At 31.9% G+C, this 20505-nt stretch overlaps 3 protein-coding genes across 3 annotated transcripts; all 3 read right to left on the bottom strand.

Moving 5' to 3' along the window:
* Positions 1-2379: 2379 nt before the first annotated feature.
* On the bottom strand, positions 2380-3975 carry LOC127740490 (uncharacterized). The gene has a single exon (XM_052251472.1). The coding sequence runs from the start codon at positions 3973-3975 to the stop codon at positions 2380-2382; it is 1596 nt and encodes a 531-aa protein (XP_052107432.1).
* A 3853-nt stretch (positions 3976-7828) lies between these two features.
* LOC107496856 (cold and drought-regulated protein CORA) lies at positions 7829-9163 on the bottom strand. The gene is made up of 2 exons (XM_021127324.2): positions 8996-9163; positions 7829-8398 (listed from the first exon to the last, which is right to left on the bottom strand). Exons 1-2 carry the CDS (start codon positions 9096-9098, stop codon positions 8154-8156), a joined length of 348 nt encoding a protein of 115 aa, XP_020982983.1. The 5' UTR covers positions 9099-9163; the 3' UTR covers positions 7829-8153.
* A 4703-nt stretch (positions 9164-13866) lies between these two features.
* LOC107496857 (dormancy-associated protein 2) lies at positions 13867-15299 on the bottom strand. Its single transcript, XM_016118183.3, has 2 exons — positions 15179-15299; positions 13867-14456 (listed from the first exon to the last, which is right to left on the bottom strand). Exons 1-2 carry the CDS (start codon positions 15270-15272, stop codon positions 14206-14208), a joined length of 345 nt encoding a protein of 114 aa, XP_015973669.1. The 5' UTR covers positions 15273-15299; the 3' UTR covers positions 13867-14205.
* Positions 15300-20505: the final 5206 nt, after the last annotated feature.

Raw genomic sequence — 20505 nt, 5'->3', positions numbered from 1 at the left:
AAAAATATTGTAGTTATTTTTTATAAAAAAATAATATTAATTTAAATCGATTCAAGATTTGATTCACTATTTCTTTAATCAAATTAATTTGTTTTGCCTAAGTATTTTCCTTTTAAGAATCCCATGCTCAAATTTCAAATCAAGTATGCATCCATGACTTGATTAATATACTTGGAACTTCACTCCTGCTTCAACTAACTCAGATGCTGTTACCAAGAATTACAGTTTTATAGTTCCTTGAAGGTATTCTATGAGATGTTGGCAAGATGAAGCATCTAAGCAGATCAGTGAAGTGTGATATATGTGAAAATGTTAGTTCAGAGAGAGGAAAGGTTCAAGAACAGAGGAAAGTTTACAGAGGAAGCCCTAGGTCAAAAGCAAGTTACTTCTGACTAGGGCAAAGAAAAATGAGACTTACAAGAGAAAAAACTCAAAACTCTAATTACTCTATATCTACTATATATGCTTCCTTAGCTAAATCTGCTAACTAACCGTTCACCACTATTAACAGCTGTATAACAAACTTTTTCAAAACTGCAAAGTGTGTAACTAACTTGCTAATTAATCTGACTCCTCATGTGATAGCCCCTCTCAAGCTGGAATTGGCAAAATCAACCATTCCAAGCTTGCTATGACATCTCTCAAAAATGCTTGGAGCTAGAGCCTTTGTAAATATGTCTGCAGTTTGGTTTGCAGTGGAGATTGGGAGTAATTTGATAACCTTTTCTTGTCATTTATCTCTCACTATATGACAATCCATCTCAATGTGCTTTGTTCTCTCATGGAAGACTGGGTTTGCTGCAATGTGTAATGCTGATTGGTTGTCGCAATATATGGCTATTGGCTTCTCCAACTTCACTTTCAAGTCTTGCAAGATGTAGGTCAGCCACTGAGCTTCCCTAGTTGCCATTGCTAATGCCCTGTACTCTGCTTCGCATGATGAACTTGCAACTGTATTTTGTTTCTTACTCTTCCAAGATACAATTGAAGTTCCCAAAAAAAAAACAATACCCAGATATTGATCTTCTACTATCCGAACATGTCCCCCAATCACTATCTGAGTATCCCGCTGGCTCTAAGTCTGAATGAGCTGAAAACATCAACCCAAGTGCTGGTGCTCCCTTGAGATACCATAATACTCTAATGGCAGCTTCAAAGTGTTTATCTGTGGCACAATCCAAGAATTGACTGAGTTTTCCAACTGCATATCCAATCTCCGATCTGGTGTTGGTCAAGTACAACAATTTTTCAACTAACTTCCTGTATTCTGAAGTTGAGCTTAATGGAGTTCCAGAATTCTTTGACAATGGCACTGTGTAGTCCATAGGTGTCGAAACTGTTTTGGCTTCGAGTAATCCATACTCTTTGAGAAGGTCGATGCAATATTTTCTCTGACATACAGTGATGCCCCTCTTGCATCGAGCCACCTCCAACCCCAAGAAGAATTTAAGCTCTCCCAGGTCCTTGATTCTGAATAGCTCATGCAAGTGATGCTTGATGAATTCAATCTCCCTTAAAGCTGTCCCTGTTACAATCAAATCGTCAACATAAACTAAAATAACAGTGAATCCTCCTTTTGAATCTTTAGTGAACAGGCTGTAATCATTTCTGGATTGTTGGAAGCCAACGGCTCTTAGAGCATCACACAACTTTGAATTCCACTACCTGCTTGCCTGTTTTAGGCCATAAAGAGATCTGTCCAACCTACACACCATGTTTGGTGAAGAAACATTCAACCCGGTTGGAGGTTTCATGTAAACTTCCTCCAAAAGATCACCATGTAAGAAGGCCGTATTTACATCTAGTTGATGTAAGTGCCAATTCTGCACAGCTGCAATGGATAGCACAATCGGCAATGTACTCATCTTCACTACTGGACTATAGGTTTCGAAATAATCAACACCAGCAGTTTGTGTAAAGCCCTGTGCCACCAACCGGGCTTTGTACCTGTCAATGCTACCATCAGAATTCATTTTGAGCTTGAACACCCATTTGCAGCCTACCGCCTTTTTTCCATTAGGTAGAGAAGTCAAAGTCCAAGTCTTATTTTCTTTCAATGCAGAGAGTTCAGCCTCAATTGCCGCTTGCCAACATGGATCACTGATGGCCTCAGCATAGCATTGTGGTTCTTTAATGGGATTTGGCAATAGAGGATTTGTAGAGTGTTGAATTTGTATATTATGAAATTGAGACTGTGACTCACAAAAGAGAATAGTTGACTCTTCAAAAAAATTTTCAAAAACTTTAGGATAAAAATCTTGTAAAATTCCAGGATTGAATTGAAGATTATTGATGTAGTTGTGATTTATATCTGATGCAGTGGTCATACAATGATAGTCTGCTAAATATGATGGTTTTCTCCTGATCCTATTTGATTGTCTAATGTCTAAGTGTTGATGTGTTTGTGCTGGTGCATTGTAGAGTGCTTTCAGCAGTTTGTGAGGGTTGTGAGATGTGTGTTGTGAGTGCAGATGCATGCGCAATGTTGTTATGTGTAGCTGGAACAGGAATTAGACTTTCAAATGCATAGAGTCCCATTCTTTGTTCAGCTACACCAATAATCTTCGTGGTAGCTTTGTCCTGAATTTCACAATTATCCTCATCAAAAACCAATTTGCATTTTAAATCTTTAGTCAACTTTGACACAGCAATCAGATTAAACTTAAAGTTTGGTATGAAAAACACATGGTTCAAGAAAAACTGTTCTGAAAACATCACCTTTCCTGCTAATTTGGCTATGGTGTGTGAACCATCTGGCATATTTATCAAAACAGATTTAATTTCTTCAAGAGTTTGAAAGGACTTAGTTGAAAAAGCAACATGATTAGTAGCCCCTGAGTCAATTACCCAGGAACCTGGAGAAAATACTGAAAGAGACATGATGTATGAAATACCTTCATTGGATGGAAGAGTTGTGGTATAGATCTGGTTAATGCTATGCCTTGGTTGTGCATCCTGTTGGTTCAAACAGACACTTGGTGCTTCTCTCTGTTCTGAATTAAAATCAAACTTCGAATTTGCTTCACTATCCTTTTGGATTTCATTGCTGATTTCATCACTGTTCTCATCAGCTATCACATTATTGATTGCATTCCCATTGCCTCCATTTTTCAAGTGTGGGGGAAATCCATGTTTCCTATAACAAACATCCACCAAATGACCACTTTTGCCACAGAAAGTGCAGTACCTTGAGTTTCTTCCACCTCTTCCAGGATTTCCTCTTCCAATTCCTGATCTGCCTCTGCCTCTTCCTCTAAAACCTCCAGAATTTGCCATTAAAATTCTGTCTTCTACCATCTCACCCGCGTTCAGTTGCCTTTCTTGTTGCAGCAACAAAGAAAACGCTTCATCTATACCTGGCAGTGGCTTTGTCATCATGAGCTGTGATCTCGCAGTAGAGAATTGTTCATTCAGCCCCCTTAGGAGCCTCACGACACAAGAATCCTCTTTGTATCCTCTAACCACGCTGTATTCACAATTGCATCTTCCTCTACAGTGAGAGCACTGAGGGATTGGGCGATAGTTATCCAATTCTTCCCAAATTCTTTTCAATTTCGTGTAGTATCCCGTGATCGAGAGATCACCTTGCTTCACAGCGAATAACTCTTCTTCTAGCTCAGCAATTCTGAAGATATCACCTTGTTGATACCTGTGTTGTAGCTCCTTCCAAAGCTCCACGGCTGAATCGATCCATAGCACACTTTGAGCAATTTCTGAACTCAAAGATAGGCTTATCCATGAAATCACATAGGTATTGCACCTTTCCCACGCTTCAAACAAAGAATCACTACTTTTTGGTTTCTCAGTTGAGCCATCTATGAATTTTACTTTGTTCTTCGATCTCAACGCACGCCACATCGCTCTTTCCCAAAGATGATAGTTGTTCGTTCCAAGAATTGTAGAGATTAATGGTGTACCTGGACTTTCTCCAGGATGAAGGAAATACGGACTTGTAGGATCCAGAGATGGATTCATCGCTGTTCTGTTATGACTTTGCAAGATATTGATTGATTCACCAGATTCACGAGCGTTTGAACGTCAATCGGCGAAAATGACGATGCTGAGTTGCCTGAGGATGCTGAGTCGCGATCCATGGTTTGAATCTTCAAGGATTCTGGTTCTGCTCAATGCTCCTTTCAATTTTCGCTGTTGATTCCTTCTTTCTCCCTTCCACGCTCACCGCACCATGTGGAAATGTTAGTTCAGAGAGAGGGAAAGTTCAAGAACAAAGGAAAGTTTACAGAGGAAGCCCTAGGTCAAAAGCAAGTTACTTCTGACTGAGACAAGAAAAAATGAGACTTACAAGAGCAAAAACTCAAAACTCTAATTACTCCATCTACTATATATACTTCCTTAACTAAATCTGCTAACTAACCGTTCACCACTATTAACAGCTGTATAACAAACTTTTTCAAAACTGCAAAGTGTGTAACTAACTTGCTAATTAATCTGACTCCTCATGTGATAATATAGTTCTACCATTTGGCGGTGGTGACACTCCTTGTTTGTTGTGATTTTTAAACATATCAAAAACAAGCTTCATAAATGAAGGGAGTTCATCAGCACCATTTGTTTAAGAGAGAAGCAAAAGCTAAATTGTATATCTTCTCAAAAACAAACAAAGGAACTTGATTCTCAAGCAATAACAAATCATGTATAGCATCATTTCTTGTTCACATTTCTCTGCTGAAAAGCTCAATTACGAAATAACAGTCTATGAATATCACCTTCACCAACTCATCTGCTGTGAGATCGATCTTCTCAGAATAATATGTACGGATTTTTTGTTCCAAGTGTTGAACGCAACTCACCAAATCGAATAAACATGCCTCAGATCTTCGAATGAAACGTTCACAATAAACCTGTTTGTGGATTTTCATGATTATCAGCCTAGAATTGCCATGATGGAGGGGCCAATTGAAACAAGCATTGAGGTGTATGCATCTTCGTTTGACTCACGAATTTTATGGGGTACTTTGTAGATACAGCAGCTTTGAGTTGTAACAAATGGTATTAAAACATTTTGAAATAAAAAAGATCATCAAAAGGGTCGATTGGAATTAAAACATTTGAAAAAATACTTCATCTTTTCAAAGAGATATCTACATAAGTTGGAAGTAAAGAATGGATACCCTGATAACAAAACATGCAGAGAAGAGAGGAGTTGACATTAAAAATTGATAAGAAAGAAAGAAAGTGTAAATACAGCATTGCTTATAATTCTCCATATATATATCTACGTGCATGAGAACCATCACAAAGAAACAAAGAAATGTTAGAAATGATAATAATTGATGAAAGCCATGCATGAAGACTCGAAGCTAAGTATTAAGACAGAGAATCATCACCAACTAGAGTACTTAGCAATTTTATTGATAGATATCCTGAAATTATTCATTTTAAAAGAAAAAATAAGACAAAAATAACATTAAAATTAAAGCTTTCAAAAAGCTGAAATATACTTCTACAAATACACCCTTATAACTTTAAGCTTCAAACGATGAAAGTCTGAAAGTGATATTGATTTCAGGTGGACAAACAGTCAAAAACAGCGTTTTTTCGGTCAAAGATAATTCTTTTTTTTGCTTTAGTGAAATTCTAGTATTTTCCTGAAGTGTGGAAATTAGTTTTCAAGTTTCGGAAGCAACAAATATTGTCGTTTAATTTCTTGTTTAACTGAAATAATATTTTCTTCACCAAGATGTAAACAACCAGCTTCGATCGATGTAAATATGGTTTTTCAAAAACATAAAAGCAATTCTAATATTCTTTTCTTCTGAAATAAACAATTATTTAAAAGGTAAAATGAACAATTAATTTGAGAAATAGAAACTAACACGTTTGTTCTCTAGGAAAAAAAGATTAATAGTTATTTATTTTATTTCACTTATTTCATAAAAATAATTAAGAAAAGAATCAAACCATGGAAGTTAGGTAGTACTGCGGTAGGCGGCAGCACACTAGCACGTTAACATTAATCAATTCAATAAAATTATTTAAAAAAAAAAGTTAAAAGCAAGTTGTGAGAATTGAACTGGTCATCAAATCAGTCAAGTGATTGGTTTAATGATTTAAATATAGATTAAAATTATAAAAAATTTAATACATAATTTTAAAAAGTTAAATTCAATAATTTTTAAACTAATAAGATTCAAAATTTAACAATTTCACAAAATGAATAATATATAATTTATCATTAAAAGATCATAAACAACTTCAAATATCAAAGTTTATAACTAAAGAATTGTTATTATTAATTCTGGTCTAAAAATCTCTGAGTAGTTAGAACGATTTTTTCCTTTTCTCGTATATAATCGATTGTGCCCAGTGAATATCATAATGCAATATAATCTCTCTATTCAGTTTCCTTTTACATTCATCTTTCTTATACAATCCGTCAAACCAAGCTCAATGTAACTTCATCATGAATTGAATCCTTTAGTTTAACAATAATTTCATCATCTAATGAGACCTCATGAAATGAACTTAATTTTATTTGAATCTGAATTTACAATTAACCAGTTCTAAAAAAAAAAACTGAAGTTAAATTCTAGAGCAACAGAACTAACCAAGCTCACATCTTTAGTAGCAACTACTAATAATTCACTATAATTATGCAAAAACCCTAAATTAGATAGAATTGAATTTGCGTAAAAGGTAAAAAATGGAAGAAGCAGAACTTTCGTGAGCTTGGCATTGAGCAGAATTCTAAAATTGAACCTACATCGAATTTATTCAACAGTACAAAATGATTAATCATATAATTAATAAAATGAAAAAATTAAAAAACAGAACAAGAATCCAGAAAAACTTTGCATTTGAAGAATATCAACCTACTTCAAATCTATCCTAAATTCATCACTAAATAAAAATTTAATTGAAAAATGTCAAAAACTAAAAAACTTAAAAGGATTGAAAAAGTTAATAACAACCGAAGAACAGAAGAACAAAAACAAAAACTCAAAAACAGTAAAGAACAGAAGAACTCATTAGTATTCACCGCAGGAGAGCACAGAAGGCTAGAGCTAGACGACGACGCTTCAGTAACGGTGACGACAACAAGCCGACGACCAAGATGACGGCAACGCTCAGTAACGGTGTGGCTTCGACCCGCGACGATGAGGTTTCGACCCGCGACGGTAGAACTTCCCTCCAGCGTTTGTTTCGTTTGGGTGACATTTCTGCTTTGTAGGCAGAGAAGAGATTAGGGTTGGACTGTTGGGAAGTCGAAGAAATTAGGAAAGTGGCTTCACTTAGACCTCACTTCAGCCTTTTGCTTTTTTTTTTTCTTCAGCGCCAAACAATATCATTCAGTGATTTGGGGGAGAACTGATGTCTGTTGAAACTCGGCCGAATTTTTTATTAGTTTTTTACAGAACAATTTTGTAGATGAATCAAATCGACTAAGTAACTGATTTTCGGTTAACTCAGTTGAATCAACCAATTCGGTCCAATTTTCAAAATATTGATTAAAAAAAAGAAAGGTGGTGATAATAGACCAAAAAAAGAAAAAAAAGGAATGGCAATACCTCTTCCGCTAATAATGCGAAGGATACAGTGGGAACCTTAGTTCGTGACTATCCCTACCCTTCTCAACATTTTTCATCAATTTTGAAGTAAAAAAAAAGAGTTTGTTAGATAGATAATTGATCTAATAAAGTATATTTATTTTTAAATTATTTATCTAAATATTAATATTAAAATAATTTATACACTAATAAATTAAATATTCAATATATCTATTATTTATATTATTTAATATTTTTATTATCTACCTGTATTTTTTTTAAAAGAACTTATCTTTGAATGGTAATAGACAAAATGTACGTAGTTGAAAACAACTTTGGTTACTATTTTCATTATGACATAAACATAGGATGCATATACATTCAACATTCCACTTGTGGAGAGAGTAAGACATCTTAATATGGCAAGCTAAGATCATCAGAAAGATCGATCATAGCATTTAGGGAAAAAGACAAAAATAGCCTTTAGTCCTATCTACTATTTCTCTCTTTCTCTACATGTATATGTCTCTCTCTCATCTCACGAGCTTCATTTATTCACTGAAATGCCATTATAATAATAATTATTTATTACACATTATGCTTAAATAACATATTATTGAAGCATAATATGTAATAAACACTCGCTTAGTTACCACCGGGACCGTGCCCTCCTCCTCCGTGCCCTCCTCCACCGTGACCGTGCCCTCCTCCACCGTGACCGTATCCTCCGCCACCGTGGCCGTATCCTCCGCCACCATGGCCGTATCCTCCGCCACCGTGGCCATAGCTTCCACCACCGTGGCCATAGCCTCCACCGCCGTGGCCATAGTGACCACCACCATATCCATACTTGGCCTCACCCACTTCATTTGCCTCTGTACCAGCTTCATCTGCAAGCACATGCATGGATTCATCATTCAATTGGTGTTTATATAGAGTTAAAAAAAAAAAGAAAATGGATAAAAATATCTAAACCTATATAGCATGATTTTACTAGCTAGTTTTATTTCTTTACCTAATATGAATTAAAATAAATCAACAAAAAACAAAATGCAGAAAATCAGAGTTCATTATGTGTATTCACTTATATTAGTATTTGAAAGAGTTAGTTAATTGTTATTGAACCAACTCACAAAACTCTAAAATAATTGAAATATATATAACACATACATTAATAAAATACCATGTTTTATTCATATCACTACAGATAGCGGCAGCTATTTTATTATGTGGACTTATCAGTTATTATTTTATTTTATTTTTTTGAAAAACTGATCTGAATTTTTTTTGATGATTACATAAGATAATAATAAGTGAAGATTCTTATATTATGTAATAAATACTTCAATAAATTCACATAATATTTTTTATTAGTAATAGCATTATTTAAGTACGCCATTCTGATACTAAAATTATTTAAAAAATGCCATTGTTTATTATATTATTGTTTATGGGAAGTACAATTAATGTAGAAAGCAAAAATTTACCCTTGTTCGGTGAAGCCTCAAGTAAGTCTCTAGCAGCCACTTCTGAAGAGATAAGAACAATGGCCAAGAGGCCAAGCATGAGTATTGCTACTCTTGAACCCATTTTTCAGTACTAGAATTCAAATTAAGTTGTATTATGTGTTCAGTAGTGAAGGATGAGAAAAATAGTGAGAAATTGTGCTCTATATATAGGAGTGGAAGGTGGTGGAGAATGGAGGACTTTTCAACTTTGCAGATGGAATAGTGTATCCAACATTAATTGGATATTATCTAATGGAAACCCTGAGAAATTCTTTAAATCTCCAACTCAGCATCCTTGTTCTCCACATGGTAAAAACTTGTTGGCTATGAAAATGAAGAAGCATTAATTGCCTTTTAACTGCTCATCAACTTGATGGGTACGGATCGGAGCAAGTAGTCCCAATATTAAAAAACTACTTTAGATTTAAGATTTTGATACAATTTTATTTTTAAAATTTGATCATTTGATGTCAAATAAAATTTTTTAAAATGTTTTTATTGTAAATGATTAAATTTTTTAAAAAAATTGGAAATTAAATTTTAGTTCAAAATTTGTGTGTATTTTTTAAATATTTATTCAAATATTACCAAACTTATATAAAATATTTAAAATTTACTAGTTTTTATATTTTTAAATTAAATATTAATTTTTTTAATAAATTAAACCCGAAATTGTAAACACCAGAATAAACGCTTATTATGTAGGGTTTTTTGCCAGTGTTACTAACTAATTTCTGGTTAATATTTTTTTATTAGCTTCCTCTCAACTCCTCTCTCTTTCATATAATGTTCTCTTCTTCGGCCATTGTCTCTTCCTCTCTCTCTTCTTATGGTCCCTCTCTCTTCTTATTCTTCCTCTCATACTCTTCTCTCTCTTTTCTTACTCTTTCTTGTCGTTTAATTTGGAGCCGTCATTCTACCCATCTGTTTTATGTGCATCATAATAAATACTTCTAGATATTTTTTAGTAATATAAGTTTTGGATTTTTTTATTTTAAATTTTGAATGTATGAATTGAAATGAATCTGACATATTTTTATTTTACTTTTCGATGTTCTTTTGGTGAGATTTTAATTTAGATGTTTTTTATTCATAATTTTGAATGTTTATTTAGATGTTATTATGAGTTAAAAAATTTAAAATTTAATTAATATTAACCGATAAATAATTCATTTCTTAGTTGGTCTCTTATTTTAAATATTTAAAAATCAACATCTTGAATAACTAATAACAACTAACAAGATGTAAGGTGAAAACTCAACAACGGAATAAAAAATGTACGGTATTGCATTATATCCTACACCAAAATATTGGAAAATTATTTAATTATTTAATTTGTTTGTAGATAATATATATTAATTATAATAATAAATTATGATATTTTAAATTAAATAATTTATATAACAGTAATTTTATTTATTGTTATAAATGTTAAATTAAATAAATTATAATTATTTTTTATTTGAAATTAAATGAGAATAAAATCAGATATTATCTTTACGATTTCAGATATATAGAAACTATTTTTATTTGAATTTTAAAGTCTAATAAATGTTATGCTCAAATATAAATAGTAATTTCAGGATTTTAGTTTCCAACATATCAAAATTGTTTCTGTAGCTTTTTTTTCATTCAAGAATTATGATTTAGTTCTATCAAAAATACAAAAATCTTTGATTAAAAAAAATAAAAAAAATAAATTTTTTCAATCACTCTTATAAATATAGGTATATTGTTACATTATAATATACATTTTTAATGATTTAATATGAATAATTTAGATTCATAAAACAATTTATTCTAACTCAAAAATTATAGGTAGTGGTGGATGGATGTTAAACAGAAGCAAACTAGATTACTAGACTGTATACTTGGGTATAATATCCATATCATTGTATATGGTGAGAGTTTCACATAATTTGTAAATAAAAATAAAAAAAATTTAAGAGGTTATCACTTTTATTAAAATATGATCAATATTTAATTAAAAATAAATAAATAATTTTATATTATTAAATATAATCTCATACCATTAAAAATTCTAATAATAACTAATTGAAGATTACAAATTATAAAACCTGCTATCTCTACCACTCCTGTGAAAATAATTCTCCCTTAGCTAGCTAGTCCAACAAATAGACATTACAAACAAATATCTCTACTCCAAATTAAAAACTAGCATATCAAATTGATCTCTTATTTAATTAACTGGGCCAACATGTTAGCTGCTACTAACTCCATCTTAAAGTCTATGTGCAGTGAGAGAGTCATCGTCAGTTGACTCGTTTCTAGCTTGGATTTTAGACTTTTAGTTACTTGTGTCTGGACATGCATGGATTTCGTTATCTTGTATCATGAATATACATGTTATTAAAGTCTATACTAATTAAAATCAATTATTAAAATTAATTATTAGTATATTATATAAATATATAAAATTTAATTTATTTTTAATATATATTTTATATTTCAATATACATTCTATGCTAATAGTTAATTTTAGTATATACTTAGCATGATGGTATATATATGTAAAAGTAAATTTTAATAAGCATAAATAATATTTATTTTTGGTAAAATAATTTTTAAAATTTAAAATAACCATAAATAATAGATAGAAAATTTTGATCATGGATGAATTAGGATAAATTTAAATATTTATTAATATATGGGTTATTGAATTATATATTAAAGTTATTTAATTTTTTGAAAATTTATTTATTATTTATATTTTTTAAATTTTTTTGTTAATTATATAAAATTTTTAAATATTATTTTAATAATGATTTTAAGAGTTTAATTAATATGTGTCTTTTAAATAGAGCACATGATAAAATTATTAATTAAATAATTTATTTAAAAATCACAAAATTTAAATTTTTAATATATTTGTTAAACTAAATTATTTAAAAATTTTGTATTCCTAACCATCTTAATTTATGTGCTTATAACACGTGTTAGGCAAAACTTTGTTTTAATGGTTTAGTCTAGTAAATATATCCAACATAATTAATCGAGGGGCACTTTCAATTATTGGGATCTGGGCATTGTGGTTGTTTGTAGACCACAAACAATAAATGTGGAGTTTTGGTGACAATGGCACATGCTTTAGAAATATGGATAAGCATTATTCAACGAGTTTTACAATGGTAGGACAGGACCAGCTAAGGGACGCTTGTAATAATACAAGGGTGGAGAATAAGCTAAATGATTACCACTGTTTATGTACTTGGGAATTGGGATATATATAGTTGCTACTTGCAATTGCCACATGTTTTTCTCGTCTATAAATATCCACGTATACCGTATACATTGTACAGATCATACGATTTTATCGTACTTTAATTTTAATTTTGATAATATTTACTTTCCTTTTATTTTACTTGTCTTCTTTTTGTCATCCAGGGATTAGTATTATTTAGTTTCTATATTTTCTTTTGTTCAAGCAATCTTTGTACTCGATCAAACTAATGAACTAATTTAGACAAAAAAAAATCAAAAATAAAAAAATAATAATGCTTACTAAGCCTTCATCGTTAGGACACTCTTACTCGGTTGATATTATTTATCTATGATGCTCGACGATCCAAAATACGATATAATATGAAATATATCGATGTATGAATTTTAAAAATTTTTATAAGATACGAAAATATAGTATATATATAATATAAAATATTTTTTAGATAAATTTTAATAATTTTTTATTATTTTATTAATATTATAAATGTAAAAATTTTAACCTTTTTTGTTATTATAAATGTAGAAATTTCAAATTTTTTATATTTATAATAAAGATATCTTCCTATATTTAACTCATTTAAGATAAAATTGTATGTGAACAGTGTGTAAAAAAAAATCATTAATGTGATGCGACGACATAACATATTCAATGTGACCCCTCACAAACCGTACAAACTTGTTTGTTTCTGGACAGTTCACGGGATCTATACAATTTCGTTATTGTTTTCAGATCCATGAATTTCAATTGTATTTAATGTCCTATGGCCTGCCTCAGACATGAAATTAAAATTAGGTGTTATTGCAATTTCTAGTAAAGGCATCATTTATCCAAAAAGAAAATAAAGATTGTAATGGGCTTGGGCTTGATCTTGGGCTTGTACAATATATATCTATCTGGAAGACCATTTTGGTATTGATTTTAGATTTATTTATTTTTTAAAGATGAACTAACGATAAAGCATTCTTGTTACAACTAGTTTTACCTAGAACTATCCTATATTAATGTTGAAAACTTGAACTATGTTATAAGTTTATATCTTTTTAAGAATAGGTCATTAGAGAGTTTATAAATGTCAGACATCCTTCATCTTATAAACTAATCTTTGGAATTAAATTTGACTCGCTCAATCTTAATTCTAATATAATATCAAAATATATCTGATTTAATATTATTAAATCACTCGCTTTAAAATATTCACATTTAGATAAATTTATTAAAATGCTGAGTACAATATGCTTTGAACAAGTCTTGGTTCCCTTCTAAGGATATGTTTGCTTGCATGGACGGTTTTGCATTGGAAGAGTTGAATATATTCCTTAATATAAATTTTTGGATTTTTTTTAATATATTCTTTAAGTTTGAAATTTTTAAATAATAGAAATAAGTAACAATTTATTTTGTATATTGGGCAAAAATAAGAAGATTTTATATATGAATGAATTCTATATGCAATTTTTATATTCATAGAAATGTGGGTTAACTACCAAAATGTACCTAAAAAATTTTGGTGCCAACTAAGAAAAAAAATCAAAATTATTATTAAAGAACTAAAAATTCTCCAAAATATACATGATTCATGATATATATAATAATCAACAGCCTTTTTATTTAAACTTCAAAGTTAAAATTAAACATAACACAAATTAAACATGTGAGTGACATGTATGTTCAACACTAGCATATAGTGGCAAAGAAAGATGAGCAACAAACCAACTTGGATTGGTCAAGTTGTCAGTTCAATCGTCTGTTTAAGCAAGCCTGTCTTATGTATGTAGCAATCCATTGGCCAACAAAGATACCGTGGGCAACCAAAGAAAAAGAAAGATGAGCAACAAACATCACTTTTTATGCCTCTTGAGTCTTCAATCTTCATTACTACAAGCCCTAATTTATTTATTCAATGACAACATTACTATTAATTACAAACACCACCACCACCAAAGGCTCAGTTGTGAGGTTTAGCCACTTGAGTTTGTGCTTCAACAGCTTCACCAGCATAAGAGCAACACCTTCTGCACCTTCCGCCGTATCCGCTGCCGCAGCAACCGTATCGGCAATACCCTCCTCCTCCGTGACCGGGGTATCCGCTACCACCATGATGAGAGCCGGGGTATCCTCCTCCTCCATTGTGGCCATATCCAGGGTAGCCTCCACCACCATACTTGGCATCACCCAATCTATTTTTCTCTTTATCAACTTCAGCCAAAAAGTTAAAAATAAAAATTTAATAAATAATAATATATTGTTATAAATAAAATCATTTACGTATATTCTTTTATTATATTAAATTTTTGGAAGAAATGTCAGAATTTTTATAAAATGTTTAAAGTTCGATTCTTATTGAATCCTATAAAAAAGAATTTAAACATAAATAAAATCAAATTTCTTTTCGCACATTTGTTAATAAAGTGTTAAGTGAAATTGAAAAAAAAAAAAAACTCTTCTTTCTTGTTATCTACCTTAAATCTCTCTCTTATTTTTGTCATTCTTTGTTGATAGTGATTGGAAAAATATCGGAAAAAAAAATTAATTCACTTTCAATACGTTCGAAAATAGAAAATTAAATATTTTTTATTTTTGCTAGTACAGTCACCAAATATCAACAAATATGATTTTTTCAATCTTTGATGATGAAAATGAAACTAAATGCATAAATTAATTGATTAATTGATTTTTGTATCCTGATTTAAATTGGTAAATAAAATTTTTTTATTTAAATAAAAACCCCTAATACTGTTTGTGTATTAAATAGTTATGATTTAATTATAATTTGAATGTAATGAAAACCATCCATTAGTGTGTTAATAACTTAATATATATGAAGGCCATCTTGCACAATTTCTTGATTGTAAGAAATGCTCTTCTCATGCAATGATGATGAGAATTATAACATAATGAAAAAAAAAAAAAAAGCTCACCCTTCTCAGCTAAGTCCCTAGCAGCCACCTCTGAGGAGATAAGAAGAACCATGGCCAAGAGGCCTAGCATGAGTATTGCTACTCTTGAACCCATTTTTCAGTACTAGAATTCAAATCAAGTTGTATTATCTGTTTAGTAGTGTAGGATAGATGAGAAAAATAGTGGGAATGTATGCTCTCTATATAGGAGTGGAGGGTGCTGGAAAATGGAGGACTTTTCAACTTTCTAGGCGCAACACTAGTATTCAAATTAAAGATTATCAGACATAAAATTATTATAAAAGGTAAAGATTGTGAACCATTATACGATCATTTTTATTTAATCACAACATACTCTTATTTTGTCAAAATGTTGAAATAATTATATTAGGGGTAAAGTATTAAATTAGTCCTTTACGTTTGGATGTAATTCTATTTTGTTCCTTAAGGTTTAAAGTGTTCTATTTAAATACCAAAAAGTTTCATTTAGTTTTAATGTAATCCCACCGTGAGATCAAAATTAAATAATTAATGGAATATCTTATATGACAGTAGTACAAGAATAAAGTCGATAATTTGAAAAATAAATACAAACTCCAAAGACACAAATAAATATGTCTAAATATGCTCCAAACAGTAATAACTGACAAAATAAAGATTAACTATTTAAAGAATAAATTACTATTATTTTTACTTATGAAAAATCAGAACAAACTCCACCACATTATATCGCCCCTCAATTTCAAACTCCACCACCACCACTATTCTCTTTCAAGAGCTTGAACAAATCTCACCTTCCTAAAAAATGATCTTTTTGTTCTTATCGTTATCATTCGTAAACGAAGCAAGTTTATTAGTGATTTCTACCCTATCGTTTAGTTGACTTATTTGAGCACTAACAATGAAAGATTATACCCAAAACAAAATGTGGGCCGTTGCTGACGATCAGAGGAAGCGAGAGGATGATGCCACCACCACCACTTGCAGCCACGGCGGAGCTGTCGACATCAAAGATAGAGAGGATCCAGCACATGTCATCGATGGAGGTTTTAAAGTAGGAGAGGACCTTGCAAAAGTCTGCGACAGAGATAATGGTGACAAAGCGACGGAAGATAGAGCGGCGCTTGCACTTGTAGATGAGGGATAAAACACGATCGAGGTTCTTGTTTGGAGGCTTCGGTAGTGACGCGGAGGACGAGGCGCAAGAGGGGGCTAGCTGCCGGGAAAGGAAGCGACAGAAGTGGCAAAGCAAACGAGAGGTGGTGTGGAGTAAAAAAGAATTTAGATAGTAATAAAAAAGCTCAGGATTTAAATGGTACGGTGATGAGATTTGAGATTGGAAGAATGATGATGTGGACTAAAAAAATGAGAATATATTAAAGAAAGTTTTAAAAATTTTATATAATTTTTTAAAATTCGAATAATTTTATTAGCAAAAATCTATTTTCATAAATAAAAATAATAATTTTTTTATTTGTAAATACATTTGTCAATATTTTAAACTTTCATAGAAAAATTAATAGTTTACTCCTACTTAAAACTTAGAAGAACTATCACATAAACAACAAAAAGGTTTCTTCATTTCCTCCTAAATATCCTTCTTCTCCATCTTTCAAGTGTGGCAATAATAACCAGTGGTAGGCTATGGAAACAAATCAAGCATTTATATCAACTTGCTATATACTAAAAAAAACAGCTATGCCACGAATTGCATATTAGGGATGCTATATACTACTAAATAAATATAAATTATCGCTGGATAACAATAAGGTGCATTGATTACAGTGGTTATGGTTAGGTGATTTATGAAATTTTGGTAATATTTAAAAAAAATTTAAATTAAGATTATATTTTTTATATTTAACAAATTTTTAATTTAAAAAAATAAAATATAAAAAATATTAAATTAAAAATTATTATTAACTAACAAAGAATATAACTTTAGTTTTAGTTATATTTTTAAAATATTATTAAACTTTTATAACAACTAATTTGTAACAGAAATTTAATGCGACAGAACTACACTTTTTAATTTGAATATGGAAGTAACAGTACTGTTGAACTCAGATATGGGGAATACAGGTGCTTCACGGCCATATAGTGTCAATAAAACAACTCGGAGCGTCCGAGTTGCTTTGGATATTCTATTTCATGACAAAAATGGAGGGTCCGTTTTTTAGCTTCTGAAATTCATATTTGTCCAACCACAAGTCGGACCATACGATTTCTTAAGTAAAATTTTAAAATCAAACAACTCGCATGGTCCGATTTATGTACTCTAATTTTTTTCAATTTTTTAACACAAATCGGACCCTCCGATTTGTGTACTCTAAATTTTTTTCCCTTTTTAAACACAAATCAGAGGGTCCGATTTGTGTACTCCCACAATTTTAAAAAATACCAAAAATTACCATATTAGAGTATATTACTCATCTTACTTCCATATTAAAATTTTTTAGCCACAGAACTATGCATGCGTGGATCCTTATCTCCACACAAGCATCCATAGTACCCTAGAAGAAATTTTAAAATTTAAGAAGACTTGTTAGTTTTGGCTAAAAATTTAGTTACAGAAGGAACAATATGGTAAAATACCTAAATAAACTATGGTTAAATACGTGAATTTTTTGAATATATTGAAGTCGTTTTTTAATTTGAATATGGAAGTAACAATGGCGTTGGACTCGAATATTGAAAATACAGGTGTTGTTAAAGAACGGATGTGAAGTAACTCTCATCATCTCTGGTGTATAAGCTTAGATGTGAAGAGAAGTGAAAAAATGGAGGAAGAAAACTAAAGAAATCAAGAATGAGTGAAGAACGAGAAGAAAGTTCTAGAAAGTGGAAGAAAGAGATGGAAAAAGAAGTTGGTTCTCAGAGAGAAAAAGCATGAGTGTTAGCATATCCAAAATGAGAGAATGAACCACACAAAAAAACCACTTACTCAGGTTCTATTCAATATATATGCTTACAATTAAAAAACTAACAAACTAACCTACTGTACAAATTTTAACAAACTAAACTTGACTAACTTAATTATCATCTAACAAACTTGGAGTACAAATGTACTCTCAAACTAAATGTATAATGACTATTGATCATGTAACAACCCCTCTCAAACTTGGAGTGCAAATGTCCAATAGTCCAAGTTTGTTATAACAGTTTCGAAACAGGCTAGGTGCAAGAGCTTTAGTTAAAATATATGCGGCTTGATCAGCACTTGTTACTGGCAGCAACTTAGTGACCCCCTCTTGCCATTTATCCCTTGTAATATGACAATCCACTTCAATATGCTTTGTCCTCTCATGAAAAACAGGATTAGCAGCTATATGTAATGCTGATTGACTATCACAATAAATCCTCATTGGTCGTTGTTGGTCAATCTGAAGTTCCTTCATCATGTAACGAAGCCATTGCGCCTCTCTTGTTGCTGAAGCCAATGCCCTATACTCTGCTTCACATGATGATGCTGCAACTGTATCTTGCCTTTTGCTCTTCCATGAAATTATTGAAGTGCTCAAGAAAAAATAATACCCTATGATGGATCTTTTAGAATTTAAACATGTTCCCCAATCACTGTCTGAGAAGCCAGAGGGAGTGAGGTCAGTGGTTGAAGAAAAGAATAAACCCATTGCTGGTGCTCCTTTGAGATATCTCAACACTCTCAATGCTGCTTGAAAATGTTTATCTGTAGCACAATCAAAGAATTGACTTAATCTAGATACTGCATAACAAATTTCAGGCCTTGTTTTTGTTAGATATAAGAGTCTTCCAACAATTCTGTGATATTCTAAAGTTGAGGCTAGAGGGGTTCCCGAGTCTTTTGACAAATGAGTGGTATAATCCATAGGAGTGGATATTGGTTTGGCAGCAAGCATTCCATAATCCTGCAGTAAGTCGAGGCAGTATTTTCTCTGACAAATGGAAATGCCCTTCTTGCTTCGAGCTACCTCCATGCCAAGGAAGTATTTGAGCTCCCCAAGATCTTTAATTCTAAACAAGTTATGCAAATAAGTCTTGATGTGAAGAATTTCCTGCAAGTCACTACCTGCAACCACTAAATCGTCAACATATACCAAGATAACAGTGAAACCCTTCGAAGTGTTCTTGGTAAACATGCTATAGTCATGCTTAGATTGAGTGTAGCCAGCCTTAGTTAGAGAGCCAGCAAGCTTTGTGTTCTGTTGTCTACTTGCTTGTTTTAATCCATAGAGGGATCTATCTAATCTGCATACTAGACCTGGTTTATGAACTTCGAGACCTGGTGGAGGTTTCATATAGACAGTTTCATTGAGATCTCCATGTAAAAATGCTGTATTGACGTCTAACTGGTACAAATGCTAATTGTTGATAGCCGTAACAGCGATAACTATCCGAAACGTGTTCATTTTTACTACAGGGCTGAAAGTGTCTTTGTAGTCAACACCCTTAGTTTGAGAAAAACCCTGTGCCACTAAGCGTGCTTCCTATTTCTCTATAGATCCATCCGGGTTCAATTTGAGTTTAAAAATCCATTTGCAACCCACTGCTTTCTTTCCAACAGGCAATTCAGTAAGTGTCCAGGTCTTATTCCTCTCCAAAGCAGAAAGTTCATTATTAATAGCTTCTTTTCAGTTTGAATCCTTAACAGCTTCATCATAAGTTTTGGGTTCTAAATGCATGGATGCAGTTAGTGTGAATGCTTTGTGCTTTGAGAACAACGACTCATATGAGACTACTTGTGAGAGGGGATATTTATGTGTAGTATTGGTAGTAGCTGAACCATTGGAAGAGGCAATCATGCAATGAAAGCCTCTCAAATAAGACGGTGGTCTCCTAGGGCGAAGTGACTTTCATGTCTCTAAACGAAACTCATGGTTTTCATGTAATGTATGTTGATGAGGTATTATTTGGGGTGATGAATCTCTAAGAGTAATTTCTAATTGAGGACTATTAGGTGCAATTTGGGGTTAATGCTCAAATTCGTCCCTCAAAGATCACGCGATATTCATTTTCGTCCCTGAATGATTTTCTTAATCAAATTAGTCCCTGAAAGATAAACTGTTAGTCAAATTAGTCCTTCCGTCAATTGAATGATGACGTGTCACGTTAAGTGCCACGTGGCATGATGACGTGACACGCCACGTGGCAGAACAGTGAAACGTGGCACGCCACGTGACAGGTCAGTGACACGTGGTATGTCACGTGTCACTTGACATATAAAAAAGTTTTTTATTAGTCAAAATAGTCATTGAAAGTCTAGACGTAAGTCATTTTCAACCCTTAAATTTTAAAAATTAGTCAAACTAGTCCTTATATAATTTTTTTCCTTCATAAAATTATCTCTCTCCTTTAATTCTTCTCAAAAT

Source organism: Arachis duranensis, chromosome 7 (genome assembly GCF_000817695.3).
Source record: "Arachis duranensis cultivar V14167 chromosome 7, aradu.V14167.gnm2.J7QH, whole genome shotgun sequence".
NCBI classification, from domain to species: Eukaryota; Viridiplantae; Streptophyta; class Magnoliopsida; order Fabales; family Fabaceae; genus Arachis; species Arachis duranensis.
This window is presented reverse-complemented; position numbering and strand designations above follow the sequence as displayed.